Source organism: Lygodium microphyllum, chromosome 28 (assembly GCF_053477565.2).
Source record: "Lygodium microphyllum isolate KBCC chromosome 28, Lygodium_microphyllum_v1.1.10, whole genome shotgun sequence".
In the NCBI taxonomy this organism is placed as follows: Eukaryota; Viridiplantae; Streptophyta; class Polypodiopsida; order Schizaeales; family Lygodiaceae; genus Lygodium; species Lygodium microphyllum.
Genome location: NC_141162.1, coordinates 73,891,067 through 73,904,387, shown reverse-complemented (window position 1 = coordinate 73,904,387; position 13,321 = coordinate 73,891,067). Strand labels below are relative to the sequence as shown.

The 13,321-nt window shown below is 40.1% G+C and overlaps 1 protein-coding gene across 6 annotated transcripts; it reads left to right on the top strand.

The window, feature by feature from the left end:
• Positions 1–5,573: 5,573 nt before the first annotated feature.
• LOC148011601 (uncharacterized) lies at positions 5,574–11,055 on the top strand. 6 transcript variants are annotated; one of them, XM_087670478.1, is made up of 8 exons: positions 5,574–5,890; positions 6,578–6,801; positions 7,283–7,391; positions 7,475–7,532; positions 7,713–7,920; positions 8,071–8,269; positions 8,395–10,372; positions 10,496–11,055. In XM_087670478.1, the coding sequence occupies exons 1-7, from the start codon at positions 5,735–5,737 to the stop codon at positions 9,865–9,867; spliced, it is 2,427 nt and encodes an 808-aa protein (XP_087526604.1). In that variant the 5' UTR covers positions 5,574–5,734; the 3' UTR covers positions 9,868–10,372; positions 10,496–11,055. The 6 variants fall into 6 exon arrangements, with proteins under 6 accessions (XP_087526604.1, XP_087526598.1, XP_087526602.1 ...); XM_087670472.1 differs by having other exon boundaries at positions 7,475–7,920; positions 10,496–11,054; XM_087670476.1 differs by having other exon boundaries at positions 5,748–6,051; positions 7,475–7,920; positions 10,496–11,051.
• The last annotated feature ends 2,266 nt before the right edge of the window (positions 11,056–13,321 follow it).

Here is a 13,321-nt window from a genome sequence, read left to right as displayed (position 1 = left end):
GCTTGTGTCATTGCCAATACGAAGCGAGGGCGTCCATACGCTGTCTTCGTTTCCTCCATATCGCGCCGTATCAGCATTTTGGTCTCACCCTTATGTCATTGCCAATACGGAGCGAGGGCGTCCATACGTTGTCTTGGTTTCCTCCATATTGCACCGTATCGGCATTGTGGTCTCCAATACGGAGCGAGGTCGCTGTTCTATTCTGCTCGTTTTGTTCATATCGCGCCGTATCGAAATTGCTCATTTCGTCCCTTTTCGCGCCAATTAGCCTGTTGGGTTTACAGATTTTTACTATTTCAGTTATTGTCCTTCTGGTTGTTATTTTTGCTTTTCTGGATGGCAAGGACAAAGCAAACTGCAAGAAGAGTGTATCTGGATGGGAAGGACAGTGGGGGTAGAAGAAAGTTAAAATTTGATGAATCTGAGGAGGAGCCCTCTTCCAAGTTTCCTGAAGCTGGTCCATCACAGGCCCCAGAGCATTTTACAACAGAAATCCCCCCTACACTAGGTGTTAGCCTAACATCTTCTATAAATGTTTCTTCTCCTGAAGTTGAGGAAGCAAAGGGTGAGGCTTGCCTTGTGAAAGATTCATTCCCTACAATGGCACCTGAGCCTACATCTGCTGAAGCCACTGAACCTCCCAAGCCACAAAAGAGAAAGAGGAAGTCTAGGTTCTTCTATATGCAGAGATGTTTCAGTGAGATCAGGAAATCCCAGAGAGCTACACAGCATGTCATTCCAAAAGCTGCTTTTATAAGGGTCGTTAAAGAGATCTCTGATAGATTGTCTCAAGTGGCAACTGTCTCTGGTCTAAATAAGAAGTGGTAACTCTCAGCCATTCTTGCCCTGCAAGAGGCCGCAGAAGATTTTGTTATTGATTTCATAAACGACGCTTACATTGCTGCCGCCCATGCTCATAGGATCACCCTTATGAATAAAGATTTCAGCATCATCAGCAGAGTCAGGTATAGGTTTGACAAAGTGCTGAGGCCCTTGCCTTCCAATGATCAAAAAGCCCTTGAAATCCTTAACATTCCCCCAAAATTGTCCAGGAAAGAGAAAAAGCTAAATGTTGAGGATGTTACTCACCTTTACTCTACAAGGGGTGCCGCCCAGCAGGAGGCTTTCTTGAGTGAAAAAAATCAAGAGGTGTTTGAAACTGAAGACGATGTTTACAAGAGGAAAACCGCATCACTTGCTCCCGTCAACAGCGAGAGGATGGGCAATGTGTATGGGCAGATTCTTGTGAATGTTTCTGCGGAACGTGAGGAGGAATATCTTAGTATATCTCCCGAGGACAAGCCCATGTTGGAAAAAAGGGATGTCCAACTATCTGACTCCGTGGTTTTTTGTTGCATAAGGTAAGGTTTATATTTTTTTTTTGCGTAAGTTAAGTCTTATAGGTTCAAGTATATTTTGGATGAAATTTGTATTGAATAGCTTTTGCTATTGTCTGCAGGGCATTGGTCTCCTCTCTCACTCTCGGTATCCGAAGAACCATATACATTGTTGATCCACTTCTCTCTGTGGAACTTTTTGCAAAATCTGGTTCTAATATTTCATCGTTTTTTCGTAGCTTCGATAGTGTGACAAATTAACACATCTTTTTCCCTTATGTAGAAAGGTATTTTTCTTTTTCTGTAGAGGAAAATTTATATTCATTTGCTTTCACCCTTCTACTCACCTCTTTTATGAATTTGCAGAGGGCATTGGAGTCTCATCTACATTAATTGTCTTTCAAGGGAAGTTATCTTTATGAATTCTCTCAGCGGTGTTCATGGTCAAGCACGAATGTATGTTGAAAGAAAATTACTTACTTTGATTTTATTTATAAAGAATATTTTGAACTTACAAAGCTTCCTTTTACAGTGCTGGTAGACTCGTTTCTACATTTTTGGATACAACATACGAGGATCTTGCTGATCCTCAAAGGCCTTATACTTTTCTTCTACAAGAAGTTCCATTGCAAAGCGATGCGCATTCTTGTGGATGGAGAGTTATCTCAAACATTTGCAGAACAGTGGATTCAAAGTTGTTACAAATAGAAGGAGTGAATGTAAGTTAATTTCATTTGATGTTTGTGTAACCCTTATCATGATTTCTTTTCACTAACTTATAACATTTATTCTTACAGTGTAGAGACTATCCTGAATCATATGTTTGGTGGATAAGGGAGAGATGCATCGAGCTGATTTTGGACAAGGCAATCACACCATATGATCCTGACTCCCCTCTTCCTCCCAAAACTTCAATGGCTAAGGGCACAAGCAAGGGAAAGGGCAAGGGAAAGGGTAAGGACAATGGCAATGGTAAAGGCAAGGGCAAGGGCAAAGGCAATGGGACCATTGCTGCAGAGTCTAAGAAAAAAGGAATGCCAATGCTCTCTCCTCTTAAATTTGATCCATCCCCTCTTAAGCCCCAAGAAAAGAGACTACCTGTAAAGGTGAAATTTTTTCAACAATCAAAGAAAGGCCCTGTGAGAAAAAATATCTTTGAAGAAATCGATAAATAATGAAAATAGCAAACATAAGCATACACGAGCCTTATTATTTTGGCTTTGTACATTTTTATGCAATTTTTGTACCTCATTGTGTAATGAAAATTTTCACTTGTAAATCGAATGTAATGTACATTTTATTTATACACATTCAAAATGCAACTTGCTTCATGATAGCTTATGAGTTCCCATTAAAAAATATCTTAAGTCCTGCCAAGTTTTCATTCTCAAGGCTCAAAACTCACAATTGTGGGAGACAAAAAACTCGTACAAAAGAAAGAGCGCTTGGCTCTTTTACCAATTGTTACACCATTCACTTTGAACTTATATCTAGGGGATGTATTGTCTAGCAATTCCAAGGTATCCCTCACATCTTTCAGACTCCAATTGGAAGTAACATTCACCTTCTTTACTTCTTCATGCGGCAAAATGTGCACCGCAAGTTTATATGGTGTGTAATCTGTATCGGAATCCAAGGGAACCCAAATACCCAATCTTAGTTTGTATCTCCTGTAATCAAAGCCCAAAGCAAGAGTTTGGCGAGGGATACTGTAAGCCAAAGCCAAGGATTGAGGGCATGCACTGCACCTCAAGATATCACCCTTATGGTCGCACTCTCTAGATTTCCAATGCGTCCCTATAGTGTTGTCCAAATCCTCTTCCGAAAAGTTTCTACTTCACCAGGATACCTTCGTTCTTTGTAAATTTGCTATTTTGAAGCAAGCCAGGAAGATATGGAGGGGTACAAACCATGATAAACGTATTCTTCTTGAGATCCTTCCAGCTGTCATGGACTTTTTAATATCCTGAGATATTTTGAATTTGAAACTTTGCATCATTACCTTGTCAGGAATCTCCCAGTTTAGAGATGAAAGACTTGGCAATGGCAAATCTTCGATATTCCCATACCTATCCACTTTAGAGGGAACCACATACTGTGCATAATATATAAAAACCTTGCATTCACTATAAAAAGACACAGTTTGATCGGCATAAATAATGTCTGCCAATACCTTATGAATGGCATGGAAAGTCCCACTTAGGCTTTCCACAGGTTGCCATTCAATACTTGTTAACAGAAAGATATCTACAATGACGAACCGTTTGTTAGAACTTGCATAAATGGAAAAGAATTATATACGTTATTCAACTTATAACTTACAATGTGTTTGTTGGGGAACACGTTCGTTTGGAGGCAAGTGCATATCCTTGGCCATGTAAACATGTTGCACCTTGACAAACCAGCCTTCGGGCATAATTTTGAAGGCAATGATACGCCCCTTCCAGTGATGTTTTATATCTTCTCGTTTTCTTCTTTTCACCTTATGAGAGCCCTTGCAAGATGGCACCATGGTAACCCAATCGTTTACAGCAAAGGATTTGGGCTCAAATTTTCCATCTATTCCTTGGCTATAGATTGTGCAAGAGTGTATTAAACGAGAAGGGCGCCTGGAGGAAGCCATGAAAAGAATGAAAGCGCAAAGAAAGAAGCTCAAAGAGGGGTGAATGAACTAAAAAGTAGCGCCAAGAACCCAAATGAGTATGTATTGGGCGCCAAAAACAATATTGAAAGATCTCCCGACTTTCAAAAAACTCATTATTAATTTCATCACATCTCTGTCACGTATTTTGTCAGATTTGTAAGTAAATAACGCCTTTGGGACTCCAAAACATGTCAGACTTTAGGGGTTTTGGCTAAAAAAGAAGAGAGAATCACAAAATGGACTCCACTATCTCTAAAAAAGAGGAGACAAGAATACCATATTCTTGCACACGTGGCGAACTCTCTTTGGCCCTTTCCTTAATCCCGTAATTACCAAAAGTGCATTTTTTGAAGCGTTTTAGGCCCTAATGCTCTCTATCTCTCTCTATCTCTCTACATCTTTCTCTTCTCTCATCTGTTCTCTCTCTGCGCCAGCATAATATTCACCATATATCTTTTAAGTATATAAGAAGGTTGAGCGTGTATCTCGAATCTTATGACATAGGCCATGCAAAGTGTGGCACCGAGCTACTGTTTTGTACCAATCGTCTCTCTCTCTCTCTGTGCCCTTCAGCCTATCTCTAACATATGACTTATTTTTTGCTCTCTCTTTTATAGCTTCGATTATATTCTTTTGTGCTCTTTATGGGGGTTGTGAAATTACTTCTTCTATTTTTTCAATCTTTATTTACTATAAAGTAAGTCTCATGCTTCTTCTCAAACTTTATGGGTTTAAGCTTGCAATTTTATATTTGTTTATATTTGATTGAGTTACTGAAGCTCTCAAAATAGCCCTACCATGGTATTGATACTAATGAGGCTACAATTATCTTACATGTATGTATGTATGTATGTATGTATGTATGAGTGAGTGAGTGTGTGTGTAGCGACAAGAAGGGAGTAAATGGCCTTGCATTATCAGGGCGATATGTCTAGGTTTTTCATAGTGTTGACATGCTATTAAGTTACCTTTATGCATTGCATTGATATGCATGCTTTATGATTGTACTTATGATTAATAAGAAGATTCAATTAGATGTATGCCCATTGGATCCACGAGGCCAATGAAGGCCATCAATAGTTGGAGTCGCTCCAAGGTCTAACAAGAATGCCAGAGAGAATGAGATAAACCTGGAAGGTCACTGCTTGGTTTGAAGGGCTAAGAGAAAAGTGGTGGAAATGGCTAAGCACATTATTACTTCATCACCTTAGACATATGAATGTAAAGGGACTCCAAGCATGTAGATTTATCAATGGCCAATGACATGGTTAGAGAACTTAGTGTTTCTCATTTCTTGGATAGAGATGGAAGACCTCAAATTCTAGGTAAGAGGTGGAATGACTTTGATGAGTCGAGAGTCTTTGTGGGTACTATAATGGAACAACTTGGGCCTAAGGATCATGCAACAAACCTTGTGTTTAGGATAATAAAAGGAATCAAATGTTTATGTTAAAGCCAAGTGTTAGCATGAACTGCTATACAACTAAAGCGTGTTCAGTTGCGTGGTGTGAAAAGTGGGTGGATGGAGAGGCAAAAATCTTGGAAGAACGGGGGGGGGGGGGGGGGGGGCGGGGGTACAGTTATGGGGCACCTATTTACAACGACGAGGCGTACGGGTGTTGTTAATTTGTTGCATTCCTTCGAAGCTGGGATGCAATTCTAGAGAGCGGCCCGCTGCAGATGCCAACTTGACCGGGCTGGTGGTGCTCGATGCCCAATAGCGGCTTGGTCAAGGGGAGTCAGGACCGAGTCTATGTTCCCCAAAAAAAATCTATCGTCGCTCGCCTACCTCCTTATCAGCACTGCCGCTGCCGCCTCCTCCATCCCACGAACCTCTTTCCTCAATCCCTTCCAACTCCCTCAATTATGTTCCTGTTGTATCAGAGATTCTTCTTGTGCTATCAACCACGTGCGCTCTCTCTCTCTCTCTCTCTCTCTCTCTCTCTCTCTCTCTCTCTGTGTCGTGCGAATATTCCAGCTCCATTTGCGTGCCTCCCTGTCGCATACCCGAGCCTTTATATGTCCTTTGCTGGAAACGCTAATCTGTGATCGAAGCCACTGTCTGGGAAGGCGAGTTAAACCTTGAATCTTTCCAGAAAGACTGCATTTGTTCTTTAGTACATAGCTCGCTCAGCAGTAATTGTTTTGCGATTCACACAACAGATTTAGGGGTCGATCGTTATTGCGAGGTTTGATGTCACTGCCTGGTCAAGGGGAATTTTTTTTCTGTCATGCATTGTTTACGATCTCATTGTCCTTTTGCCTGGTTGAGGCATCATAAAGGTTCACATAATTCGAGATTGGTCACATCTACATATTGAGCTTGGAAATTATTAATCGAGTTTTATGGTCACGAAGGTGGCTGTCATCTCTTCCTCTTGCTCGCTCACCACACCTCAACACTGCCACATGCTTGCTCTACAGAGCACAGCAATCTGTGAATTGTACAGTTTTTAAGAATTTTATTAAAACTGCAACGGTCTTAACCATGTGCAGGCACACCTAGCGAAACAACACGCTACTTAGCTGCAAAGGGCTAATGTATGCACGTTCGTGCTGTGACAGGGCATGATGAATATTAGAATTTTTTCTCCAGGTGCTGACTATCGCAACATCAGAAATGTGCCCTAATTACGATGACAAATTCAATGGCGCTGTTGTGAAAGAAGCAGTTCAAGCTTCAGAAAGACATGAAATTCCCTGGCCCGCTAGTGCAAACAGCTCAACGGGCAGCACATTTGTTGAGGCCATTGATCGAAAAGCCCGCGACTACCTGAAGACGCTGGAGCATAGCATAAGCTCGTCTGCAATTATACAAGGGTGAGGATCTACACACTCCAATCTTGATACGACATATAGATATAGTGCCTTATTTGGCGGTCAAGCAAATTGTTGCAACGTGTCCTTTGAACAATGAAGCTACACAAACATGCAGGCATCTAGTTTTGACCTATAAGTTGGCAAGGTTTTGGTTTTTGGAATGGCTACTTTGATGACGTGATACCGTGCTTAAAAGTAGCTGACTCATTTGATCTTTTAGCCGTTTGATGCATCGAACAACGGGTGCTAATAAATGCTGAGGCATTATATTGGGACCAAACCACGTACACCGATTTACTAATGCATGCAAGAATTGTTTGGGATTGCTATGTACCCTGCTGTAATATTCTGGGAAAATAGAATGTCCTATTGCGGCCCTGACTTGAAGAGTAGAAGCTAGCACGTTGACGAGACTCTAGAAGCAATTTTGGTGTGATGCTAACAGACACAGTAACATCATACATGTCTCTCTTTTTGATAGAGGTGAGGACCCTTCAGCTATGACTATAGATTTCCTGTGGGCACGTCTCCAAGCACAGCGTGCAGATTACAAGGCAGAGAAGCAACGAGCCCAGCAGCTTGCTAGAAGGGTTGGTTTTATTATGCATACATTATATACTTTTATCAAATTGCAGGTGTAAATCTCATTGACATCAGTTGCTGTTTGCATCAGGTTCTAGAACTTGAACAGAAACTGAACTCTGAAGTTCAATTAAGAAAAAGGGCAGAAGGTGAAACTCTAGGAATTTCATTGAATTGTCAAAGTGAGCGAATAAATTCTAATGCAGACAAACCAGAGATCATTAGTGACGGATCAAGGGAGGATATTCATATGATTTCAAAGCCCTTGTCTGGAGAAACCTCTGCAATTTCAGTTGGACATGAAGATTGTTATTATGGCTGTGGTGCAGATGTCTTAAAAGGGAATGAAGACGGGACACAAAATACATGCCTTTGTCCAAACTTCCATTCTGAAGCTCTTTGGAAAAAGCACTACCAAATGTCACAACAGGAGTACAGTGCTGGGCACCACATGGACCGTGAATACATTGGAACATTATCCAATAGAGAGTTACCCAACAGAACTTCAGCCAGGAAACCGATTCAAGGCACATTCAGGTTAGATTGAATTTTGTTGATCTTTCATGGCTACTTTAGGAATGATAATCATCTCAAGAATTGATGCGATTATTGGAACTGCTGATGCTATGATGGAACGGGTAAAAGTTAGATAGAAAATATTGACAAACTGATTTTCCCCAAAAACAGGCAGAGCACAGATAATCTTGCAGTCAATTGGCCTCATGATTTTGGACAGCAAAGAAGCCTTGACTGGAAGAAAAACGTGAAACATGATGGTTTGGTGCATCCTCCAAATCATTGTCCACCAGGGGAAACCATCGGAGACTTGTGGAATCAGGAATATGATAATGTGTTGAGGAACATGTCTTCCAGTACCCAGAATCAGGTATTTCCTCCCAACTTCTTGATTCATGGCATCTCTGGTTGTCTGACCTATCCATGGGTGCATTCTCACCAAAGACTTGAAACAGTTGACTGTTAATATGTAAAATCTAACTTGACTTTTGTTAGGTGCATGATGTGGATCAAAGTGGCTTCCAAACCCTCAGGAGCAAGAAGAAGAATACTTTGAACAATAGTACTCGAGCTAGCTCTGATCCTGAAGCTCATGAAACAGGACAGCTTAAACGGCATTGGAATGGGTTAACCTCACATGGTGTAGCAAGGTCAATCCTAGCAGGTGAGTGTAGCAGAACGTGCAACCTCAGAAAGGGTTTCACCGACTGGAGTGATGACGAGGTAAAGAGTGAGAACCCAGTTAGCAGTCTCAACACCCACGATCTTCAAGGATGTACAACTGTTAGCAGTGAGGAGACATCTTCAAGACGAGTATTGGACCAGGCTAGTGAGAAGATGCTTCTGAAATCCACTGTGGAGGGTGGTGACCATGCCTTACACAGGGAAGCAGTTCAGGGATCTAAAGATGCAAGCAAAGTCCCATTGGAAGAAGAATACTGGCATAGCAGGATTAAACTCAGGCCATCCCTCCAATGGTCTGACTCAACAATTGATGGACCAACACCAGGCACAGTAAAATACAAGCAATATGGGGAACAACCACACTGGGAGAATGGCCCACATATGCACAGGGTGAAAAGTAAGTATTCTGCAGGCATTCACAGTTCGGAAATGAAAAATTCATTGCCTGTGTTATCGTGGAATCAGCAAGGTTGGTCAGAGAGGCATGCAGCAAGGGGAGGTATTGTAAAAGACACAGTGTCAGGACAAAATGCAACCCTCCAGGAAGACATACTTCTCACAGAAAGAGATCTCTCCCACATGGGAACCCCTCCCAGCAGATTAAATAACGAGAGGCAGATAAATCAAGGCTCTAATGTCTCCACCTACCACTTCAGGCCATATTTAGACCAGGAGAAGCCATATTTGGGTGCTGATAAGAGACGACACACAAGAGAATCCTTTGCAAAATCCATCCATGATCAAGCCTACCACAAGGGAACAGCTTGCAAAAGCAACAGTTTGCCTATGCTGCTAAATCCTCCAAGAAGAGTTTCCTTTATGAGAGATCATGTGCAGTCTGAATCCCAGTCAAGTTCTGGTTTTGTTAATAGGACTAACATGTCAAATACAAGGGATGGTTGCTTACCCAAGTTTTTTTCTGGCACGAGGTATGCCCTTCCACTTCATGGAAAGATCGATTATCTTGAAACATCTCAGCAGTTGCATCCAAGCGAGTTTATCCCGAGGCAGCTTGTAAACAGAACATATGAAGAAGAAGAGATGCATTTGATGCAGCATGACCAACCAAAGAGGTACTTGCAGTATGCAGAAACAAAGCAACATCAATATGGGTTGACACCATGTAGAACTGCTTTGACTAATCATGTGTTTAATGCTGAGTGTGAGCATGGTGGACCAAGGTGTCAAATGCCAATAGAATCAGGGTTAGATAGAGTACAAGAGATCCTGAAGGCATTAGAAGTTGCAAAACATCAGGTTCTGAATGCAGAGGACTCAATTTAACTTCCACTTGGTTTTAGGACACTGAATACCAGTAAATGCCACGAGCATGTGCATAGGCGATTGTCTCGATTATGGATTTCTTACACTGAAAGATTCCTTTACGTGATTATCAACCTTCTAAGCATGCAATGATCATTTTAAAGCTACAAGACCTGTTCGGTCTTGTTCATGTTTGACCAGCTGTTCTGCAGGAATGACATGATCATTGAGTGACATCTGTTTGCCTGTATCATTTATGCCTCCCTAGAGAGGTAAGCTTAGATATGAAAGGTAGGACTGGGTTAGCATGGCGTACCTGGTTCATGCACTTATTTTGTCAACAAACTACTGAATTTGCTAAATTTTTGTCATTACATATCAGCCTACACTGCAGTTTTCAGCAGACAGACACTTGGTACTTCCCCCTTAGACACAACATTTCAAATTGTACATAAGAAGCATCTGTAGAGAGCCCTGAAGGCATCTTACTGTACCGGATGAGGCTTGCCAAGATGTCTCTATAAAGGTGACTTTCAAATTTTCTGAAAGTATTTCAGCTTATCAATACTAGGGTGTGTTTGTGGCTCTCAGTCTGCAAGGTATAATTAGCATCGTTTCTTACTTGAGCAATCATTTCACTGAGTTATAGACATTGCGGAACCTGTACGTGCAACATTCAGCGTGAATATGACTCTTTTTTATTTCGGACGTGAGAGCCAAGATTTTTCCTTTGGGTCAGGATCCCTTCCTCCTTCCTCCCAAGTGATACAAAATGTAGGACCAAAATTTGGTAATGATTGCTTTGAAGGAGATGGTATATAATTCTAGTTTGGTGTTGGGTGAAGTTAAAACTGGGTGTTTCCCAGTTTCTAATCATGTTGTTTTGTGAGGAAGGGAATTTGTACCACAGAACGATTAGCCTTTCTATAGAATGCGAAATTCGAATGGTGCTTTTGGAAGAAGTGGGGCCTTATATAATTCATAACTAAATAGAGCATGCAAAAGTTGGGACTTTTTGCTTTTTATAGCTCAATTTAAGCTGGCCTTTGGGAGTTTATTTTTATGAGGGGCCCCGCGAGGAAAGCTACCTTTTGGAGGTTCAAAATTTTTACACAAATCACGTATAAAATATTTCACTCTTCGATTTGGCAAAATTATCTCAGGGCCCAATAAATAAAGTACCTGTAACTCCCAAATAGTAGCTTCAATTGAGGAGTTGTAAATGGCAAAAATACTCATTTTTGCTTGCTCGCTTTACCCAAATATTCATACGAAAAGTCTAAAGAGGCTTGCATCGAATGCTTCCATTTTACATTTGTCGGGTTAAATGTGGCTATCCATATAGTTCTTTTGAGAAATTATGTTGTAGAGTGATAGCATTTCAAAAGCACTCATTTTGACAAGCTTCATATGAGCATTGCTTAGAAGTGTAGCCTCGCTTGTGTGTTTTAGCTTCTATTTTGCAAATCTTTGGCAGGTGATCGTAATCTTTATTCTATTAAAAAGGTCAATCAATTATTAGTATGATGTTAGTTATTTGCATAATAATATATATGATGATACGTAATTACTTATAAAAAAAGAGTAAAACCCTTTTGTGTGTTCATTCTAAGTAGAAGGAATGACCAAGTTGTGTCCATTGGCTTCTATGGCATCCTATGAGATCTCACAAAAGAATTTGTACGTATAATATTTTGAACAATGATCTATTATACTACAAACTTATAGAGTAATTAATGTGTACCCTCTACTAAGGAAATGTAATTCATAGTCTCATCTCACAGGAAGAAAAAGATTAGGATCAGCAAGGCAACAAGACCTCTAATCTTCTAGGATAAATGTATATGTCCTATTCATTTTTAATTAAAATCTAGCACAAAAATTAAAAACATAGATGACATACAACTCCTCAAACATAATTCATGTAGAAAATGCAAAAATAAAGAATAAAAGTTAAAAATTACAAGCTACATCACATCTAGGATTTATTTTGTAGTTGCTTTATACTTGTTTCATTCAAAAAGTAACTCTTTTTCTTTCAATTGATGCATGGAAAATAGATTATAATTCATCCTCTAGTAGTGGTTATCTACCAATTACTCTTTTATCGCAGTAAATAATGATTGCAAGCCATACGTCGAAGGTTGGCTAAGAGAGTTGCAATGAGACTGACTATTAAATTTAAGTATTTAGAGGGAATATGTGTAGTCTATTGATGACACATAAGCTCTTGAGGAAATATTGAGGATGAAAGTGGGTATCTACTAATTACTCTATAAGGATTTAGAAAGAATAGATGTTGCTATTGATAACATATACCCTCTATTGATGAAATACTATTTGTGGTTGCATTTCATACTAGAAAGACTAGGAATCCATTCACAAGCCATCAAGTCTCTAATTTCTTGGGATGAGCACATACTCCCTATTAAAACCAAGTGTGAAAAACTAGAACTATAGATGATAGAAAATAATTCATATCAATAAGGTAGAAATAAAAAAGAGACTAAACTTGAGAAATTTCAAGCTATGCCATATCTTATTTGGTTTGTATAGAATTTTTAAAATTTCTACATCACTCATAAAGTCCTTATTGAATTTCAATTTATACATGCCTGGTGCGCAGATCGGATGCTGTATGCTCGCGTAGTGAATGCCGGAAGGTCCCCAAGAACAATAGAACTCTACTTTTTGCACAAATTACAAGGTAAAAAGCATGAACGACAAGAGCAAGAGACCAATTGGGTGCAATCTCCCCCCATGCCTTGTGTGAGCGCTCCACAAAGCATGTATTTTATGTATATTTCATCTTCATACTCAAATAATAGCCCAAATTACAAAATAGCAAGCTTTTAGCTTTTGAGTTTGCTTTTACACAAAAATAGGAATAAAGCTAATGGACGGTGCCCAAAGAGTCTGGCACGCCCAATACAATGTCCAAATAGAAATAGCATAACCGTGCGCCCATGCGCATACAAAATAATAATAAATTATCGATGCCTCAATAAATAGGCATAACAAAATATAGGCTTGGCGCCTATCAAAATATAATCCATAAATCGAATACTCGCTATCCTTCAATGCTTTCCTCCGCCACTGCTGCTATCTCTACACATCAACTGAAGCATTCACAATCGTTAGTAAAATAATACAATTAAACCGACAAAAGTGAATACCTAGCAGTCTTCAGCTACATAAATAAATCAACTGGTTAGAAATAAATCCTAACCTTAATTTATTACGAGTGCGCACTCTAAACTCATAAACGTTTATTAATTTAATATGCATTTTGCAGAATCACCCGCTATGGAATCACCCATGTACACACTAAATTAATGAAACGCCCGAAAAGGACAGGCGTCCCCATCAACTTCTCGCACAAAGAATCCACTTTGTGTATGAGCCCCGGTCATCAAAGTTTACGGAATCCAGCGTAAAACCTCACGGAATCCACCGTGGCACGAAATCCACCGTG